The 7,271-nt window shown below is 40.1% G+C and overlaps 1 protein-coding gene across 3 annotated transcripts in view; it reads right to left on the reverse strand.

The window, feature by feature from the left end:
• The window catches only part of FSHR (follicle stimulating hormone receptor), a 167,072-nt gene that overhangs the window by 45,107 nt on the left and 114,694 nt on the right, over window positions 1–7,271 (reverse strand). For 2 of the 3 annotated variants that reach the window (XM_029936222.1, XM_029936224.1), the window contains exons 3-4: window positions 4,490–4,564; window positions 1,948–2,022 (exon numbers count right to left, since the gene is read on the reverse strand). In XM_029936222.1, coding sequence (XP_029792082.1) covers window positions 1,948–2,022; window positions 4,490–4,564 — 150 coding nt within the window. The remainder of the gene's footprint in view (window positions 1–1,947; window positions 2,023–4,489; window positions 4,565–7,271) is intronic. The other variant, XM_029936223.1, reaches the window with a different exon arrangement.

Consider the following 7,271-nt stretch of genomic DNA (forward strand, 5'->3'; position numbering starts at 1 on the left):
AGCATACTGTAAGCCAAATGCAACTCAGAAGTCCAGCAAATTACCCAAGAGTAATGGTGGGATGAGGGTGAAGTCTTTTTTTTTTTTTAAGGCCCATATTTAAGACCCAGATTTCCTCCATTGTTATGTACCTAATCTGCAGACAGTATAACAAGTCCATTTAGGGATCCCACACTCTCAAGTCTTAAAATAGAAGAGGTCATAACCCTAATCTCTGAGCATGATGGGCTATATTTGTGGGGCACTGTGCAAAATGAAAATGCAGGGTCCTTTGTTTTTTAAAAAAAGTTTATTTCAAGATCATGGCAGCAGGGAATTAAATCCAGTGTGAGACCCTCTGAGTGTGGGGTGCCTTTGAGCATGGAACCCTGTGTGACTATATATATGGGCAGCATGCCAACAAAGCCAGACCTACCTCTGACATTAACTCAGGAGTGGATGGCCTTGACCCTTTCTCAGATTCTTCCTGGAGCTGCTTCTATCAGGGAGGAGACACTCCATGTCCTATAGTCTCTTCTGCTAAATCTTTTATTCCCTTAGAGCGGAGGCACACAAAGCCCAGTGTTGCTCATTGTACCTACTAAATCCAGTTCTCATTGATCAAAACTTAGGGACAAAGTATCACTAGCAACTAATATTGATGTGAGCATTTACTATATAACAGGCATGGTGTAAAACTTTTTCATATACTTAAAATTATTTGCAGAGATGGCCTCAATTCTCTATCCTTTCTTGTATAAGACATCTTATATTGTGACTGTGCGGCTTTTCCCATGAAAAAATGGAGTGCCTTTCTCTGTCTTGAATCAGGGCTGGTCCCCTGAGTTGGTTTGGCTAATAAAATGCTTCAGAAGAGATGGCATGCTAGTTCTGGGGGTAGTTCTCAAGAGGCTTACAAGCTTGAGCTCTCTTTTGGAACCCTTGAACCGTCATTAGATCAAGCCTATGTTAGTCTGCTAGAAATGAGCTCCACTTGGTAAAGAGTTGTCATCTCAGTTGAGTCCATCTAGGGTCGCCCCCCCCCCCCCCCCAGTTGACCTACCACCTAACTGCAGTTGCTTAAGTGAGCTTAGTTGAGGTCAGACAGAGTCCAGGTCAGGAGAACCATTCCAAAGATCAGCTCACAGACAGGTGAGAGATGATAGTTACTGCTTTAAAACGCTGTGTGTGTGTTTGTGTGTGTGTGTGGGGGGGTTAGGTGGTTATGCATTATTATGTCAATAGGTTACAGATCCACACTATCATTATTTCCATTCTGTGACAGAGAAATAGGGAAATAAGCATCAAGAGATTAAGTTGTAGCCTGTGATCAGTAGCTAGTAAATGGGCTTCATGTGACTTCTAGCCCAAGTCCTCACTGATTATTTTGCGGGGTTCTTTCATAGCACACTGTGCTCTGTCAAGCCCTCAGCTATTTGGAAAGGTATTTGAATGGATGAAGCAGTGATTTTGCTGATGTGGCAGGCCCAAAGAATGGGACTCCAACACCAGGAATCTGTCTGCTAGTAAAATACTATGTCTATTATTAACTAAAACTTGAAAAATAAAACACTGTAAGTTATCAAAGAAAAAATGCATATATGCTGAACAAAAGAGATTATGCCTTTGAGGTCAAGGTAACCAGCTAAGTGCTAGCACAAATTTTGGCTGTATCTTATTAACACTAAATTTATGACTGAGTTCTGCAAGAGGTCCATGTGAAATCGCATTAATGCAAATGGAATTCCTTATGATGTCTGTTTTTGTAAATGAAAACAAAAATGCAGTTCTATTTGTGGAACTCACTTATTAAACTAAAATAAAATCCACCAGCGTCTCCCCTCCACTTCTACCTAACCCCACATCTGTTATAAAAAGTAGTTGTTCCTCAGAGTAGGAAGTAGACTTGCTAAACCAGGAATACACAATTCTTTTATAGAGGATACACCAGAATATAAGAGTTCTTACAAATATCGGAGGTTGGGAAGGCTCTGGAAGGCATCAGGGTCTATGTGTAGCAGGTTGTTGGCCTTTTCAATTCTACTGTAAGACAGAAAAGAATATATACATGAACTCAACTATAAGGAATGCTATACTATTTTTCACATTATGCAAAGAGTATATCAGTTATTCACTCACCCATTCATCTATCCATCCATTGTGTCAACAAAAAGTTGAGAAGACATGCAGTGTTTTCACTGTGCTAAATTGTGCAAACTAAATACTAACCCATTTTGCTCTCATCACTACTGTCCTCTCGGGACCTGTTAAATGTAGCCAGACAAAACACTGGCTGAGTGTGTTCTTTTCACCCAGTACACTGTGTCTTTAACTGGTAAGTGTCTCTCAGGGTCTGAGGAGGCTAAGAGGGCAGGGATGAGACTGATGTGGTGAATGGAGATTTTGTCTGATTTGGAGACAGAGCAGGGGCTGGAAACAAAAGGTGAAAAGAAGATGGCAGGAAGGGAAAGCGTGAGGGACAAAAGGATATTAGAGACAAAGAGGCAAAGGAAAGCAAAGATCAGGTGAAAAACAGTGGACATCTCGGATTTTAATCTTGAAATTGCAGCAGGCAGTAGTTGGGAACATGCTGGTGATTCCCTTCATTCTGTAGACTAAGGCTGTTCTCACAGCTCATGAAAAGTGGTGATTTTTGCCCTTGTTGGCTTTAGCTCTGTCTTGATCAATAGCCTGGAGGTGAATCTGTTCACATTTGGATTCCAACAGAGATAGCTGCCCTTTCCTCATCTTGCTGGATCAATGTATATTTGCAGATATGCTCTGTGTTAATTACTTCATCTCTGTTTCATTAGCCTTTATATTGCAGTAACCTGTAGCTACCCTGATCCAAGTACCAGGTAATTAATTATTTTAAGTATAGTCAGTGCTACATGGGGTTGAGCACCTCTCCACGTAGGGAAAAGATGAAAGAGTTGTTCCATTAGCTCCACTGCCTGCCTGTTGAACTGCAGAAAGAGAGGCCTGCTTGACCCTGCCCAGAGGGCTGACTGCCCTTTGGTTCATTTCTTTGCCATTCCCTGTGGGTTCTGAGACCCTGGTCAACTTTCTTTTTCCAACTAGGATAAGGAGAGATGTAAGCAGAGAAGAAAGGAAGGAACAGGAGGGCAATGGGGGAAAGTCAGGGAAGGAAGGCATCAGTTGTAGAGGCTTAATGGCAATGAGGAAGAATGTGGATGGGAGGCAGAGTGAGTGGAAGGAAGGAAGAGGGAGAGGGAAGTTTGCAAGTATGGACAGACTGTCATTTGTAAATGTGTGTGTGTGTGTGTGTGTATGCTTGGCGAATGCTAAGAGATTTTTAAAATATGTAAGAGCTGGGCTTTATGTTTAAGTCCTTATCCTGCTGTGGATTTGGGTGGGTGACTTTCGATAAGCCTTGCAACTTCTGTGTGTCTTTCATTCTTGTCTGTAATATTAGGAAAGTGGTTTGGTCACTTTCCTAACTATGTTGCAAGGGATTTTTGTGAGATGTTAATAAATGCCCCACAGAAGATATCTTACCAGTGATACTGGTTGAGAAACTCTTAATAAAATATCCTCCTTGGAGATTCCAAGTGTATATACGCATATAATAGGTTCCGAGTTTTCCTATAGTAAGTGAATCTAACATTGTTTGCCCAATGTTTCCTAATATGATTTGACTATAGGGTCGTATACCTTTTTTTTTTTTTTTTAAAACACTTAATTTCCCGAGTGTTTAATGATATGCAGAATATACTTTGGAAAATTTGGGACCAGATAGTGTCTAGTCTCTACTGGCTTTGACATTTTATGATTCCATGAATTATGGTGATTATAGGCTGGTATGAAACAGCAGTAGATCTGTATGAATATTGACAGGTGTGTAAAACCAGAATGTCAGAAAAAAGAAAGTAAATTGGGCTGTAATAAAGGCACCAAGGATCATTATGACATATTTACTCTACATCAGTTGATATGTTGGATCTAATTTATATTTATCACCTTTGTTCATCACTGCAATCCCATGGCTTGCACTTTAATTACTCTCATTTTGCAGAAAAGGAAAACTAAGTGTTACAATGATTTAGTTTCTTGGTCAATGTTTCATGCTGAGTGTATGGCATAGACTAGTATGCAAGTGAGGACTGCTTATCATTACATCATGTGGGATTTATTTTGGCCTTTGGAATAATTTTAAATGAGAGGATGAGATAGAGGCACTTTTAGTCACAGAGCAAAATTATTGGGTCTACTATTGAAAAAACTCTGGGACTGGGTGTTATATGGAAACCAATTTGACAATAAACTATTATAAAAAATAACTCTGGGAGGGAGAAAGCAGGACAAGGCTAGTTTCTGGGTTGGTACCTGAATCACCAGGCAGAGAGACACAGAACAGTGCCCTTTAGGCTGGTTTTGACATCTTAAAATGAAATTTTAAGAATCAAAGGGTTAGGGCCTTCCAGGGATACACACAAACTTTAAGGCTATTGCCAATGGTGATGAGCACACCCCACAGGGTCTTGCTTACATTTCATGTAATTTGGATAGGTTGGAGAATACATTCGCCTCTATTACTTCCAGGACATCATTCTGTGAGATCTCTCTGCAAAAAAAAATATATATACATAATATAAAAATATATGTAAAAACTTCAAATAAGTTATCTTCCACAGATGGATTTAGGGTTCAGCATAGAGCCTTTTGTCTGCAATGATTCATGAGACACACACAACTCTATTCCTGCCCCCAAAGAAGTTATGTGTAATAATCAGACAATTCTAACATAGGAGATGCTAATACTTAGAGCTAAGAATGAAAGAACAAGTCCAAGGTAATGGCTCAGTTAGTTTAGAGGTTATTCAGTCTACAGACGTTGCAACTGAGGCTCAGAAAGGGAAAGAAAATTGATTAAAGATATTTCGGGAATATACAGGATGAGAACAAACTCTGAGTTTCTTAGACCTTACAGGGGTCAGCAAGCATTTTCTACAGGGCTAGATAGTAAATATTTTTTGGCTTTAGGAGTCATTTAGTCTCTGTCACAACTACCCAACTGATATTGCATTGCAAAAGTAGCCATACATAATAAGTAGATGAATGAGCATGACTGTCTCCCAATAAAACTTTATTTATAAAAATACATGGTGAGCTGGATTTGGCACCATGGGCTACAATTCAGTGACCTTGCTCTAGACCATGGAGTCAAGTTCTTCTTTCTGCTAATCTAACTTTGGGAGGTGAGAACTTCAGTTTAGTCTCAAAGGAGCATGGCTTTAAATCCCTCTCTTCTCCATATAATTACCCCAATAGGGATTGTTACTGCAAGGCCTTTGGCCTTAATATCTTGACCTAAAATACCCAGAAAAGATCTTTCAGGTCTCAGGTTTGTTTTCTTGCTGGAGTACTTCGAGGGCAGTAGAGAGTGAAGTCCACTATGCCAAAGCCCAGAGCTTGAGAAGATAGAGGGTGGCTTAATCACTTAATGTTTATAAAGTGATTCACAGATGAAATGTGCTATTATTAGGCCTCCAGAGGAAGGCTCATGCAGTTTTAATGCAGCAGCTGAGAGTGTCTCAGGAAATCTCATAGGCAGCATGCATTCAAATTGGCTGAGGCAGAAGCACTGTCTGATGGCCCAGGATTTAGCTGAAGAGCTCTTGAAAGGCTCTTGATTAGGGCAAAGCCTGGAAGGCAGAGCAGGGAGGAGGTCTTACAGGAGAGGTGTGATTGTGGGCAGCACCATCTCAGTGAGGGGGCCTGGTGACCTCTGGAGCTTGTCAGCTCAGTGGTGGTGGGTCACTTTTCACAAGCCCCTGTGAGCCAGGAGACATTTCATGAGAGAAAAGTCTTATTCTATGATAGCATCTTTGATGATTCACTTGGTAAGCTTAAGCATGCACAATTTTTATGGTTGAGCATAAATAAAGGTGGTATGTGTAGTAGTAGTAGTAGTAGTAGTAGTAGTAGTAGTAGTAGTAGTAGAAGAAGAAGAAGATGATGTTGGCTATTGGCTATTTATTTTGCTCCTCTGTCCTGCAAGTGCAAGGAGTTCTGGGAAGTATAGGAATGAGGAGGAGTAGGAAAGGGGTAGACCTGGAAAAAGATGTTAATTTAAACATTTAAAGGAATCAAGTGAAAGAGTAGCACAGGGAAAGGGTAAGTCGTGGAGGAAGAACTAGATGACACAAATGGCTTAAATCCAAATAGGGCCATATCTTCCAAAAATGACTTTCAGGTTCACTTACTGCTTCAGTAGGTTTGGTTGGCCACTCATGGTAATATCTCATCCTGATATTCCCTAAAAGCTAGACATTTCTTTTTGCCTGAATTCACGAGCTGAGAGTTCCCTTATCTGGATTTTCTCCCTCCCTTCCATCTGTCTGTCCATCAAAGAGAACTACAAATTATTAGAAAGAACAAACCAAAGAACACTTCTAAATTATTTCAGAAAGTAGTTCATATTTTATAGCCTCAACTTCAAAGACAGGAGGGGGGAGGGGAGCCTTGGGCTGGATGAGGGTTGGGGAAGATGAACCATATGCAGCAGTGGAAAATACATCACTGAGAAATTCAGGGATCTTGTTCCAGTTCAACCTAGTTCTGTCTCTAGTTATTTTTATTATCATTTATTAGATACCTATGTTTACCAGCTACTTTATCTACATTCTCTCCAATCCTTTTGATATACTTGTAAATTACATTGATCTCCAAGTTAATAAACAGCCCCACTAATATGTAGGTATGCTGGGCCACCTCTGACGGATTGCAGGGCTGGAACGTGTTCTTTTTTTGTTTTAGGGTTTATTTATTGAGGAAGAGAGAGCAAGGGAAGGGCAGAGAGAGATGGAGAGAGAGAGAATCCTGAACAGGCCCCATGTTGTCAGCACAGAGCCTGTCAGCTCACTGTCAGGACAGCAAGATCATGGCCTGAGCCCAGACCAAGAGTCGACTGCTTAATCAACTGAATCACCCTGAAACACTTTGTTTTACTCAATTTGCCTCCCAGGCCACTGTAAGCCCAATATTTCCACTTATATATATTTACTATATATTTATATATATTATATATTTTTCTATATGTTTACTCAAAATAAATAAAATCCCAAAGACTTATAGACAAATGTTCATTGCAGCTTTATTTGTAATAGCCTCAAACTGGGAACAACTCAATGGATAAACTGTGGAATATCCATGTGATGAAATACTACTCACCAATAAAATGGAACAAACTATGGCTCCAACATGGTTGGAATCTTAAAATAGGCTGAGTAACTATAGTCTCTTGATTTGTTCATTTTAGCTACTCTGAC

The sequence above is a fragment of the Suricata suricatta genome, chromosome 4 (assembly GCF_006229205.1).
Source record: "Suricata suricatta isolate VVHF042 chromosome 4, meerkat_22Aug2017_6uvM2_HiC, whole genome shotgun sequence".
In the NCBI taxonomy this organism is placed as follows: Eukaryota; Metazoa; Chordata; class Mammalia; order Carnivora; family Herpestidae; genus Suricata; species Suricata suricatta.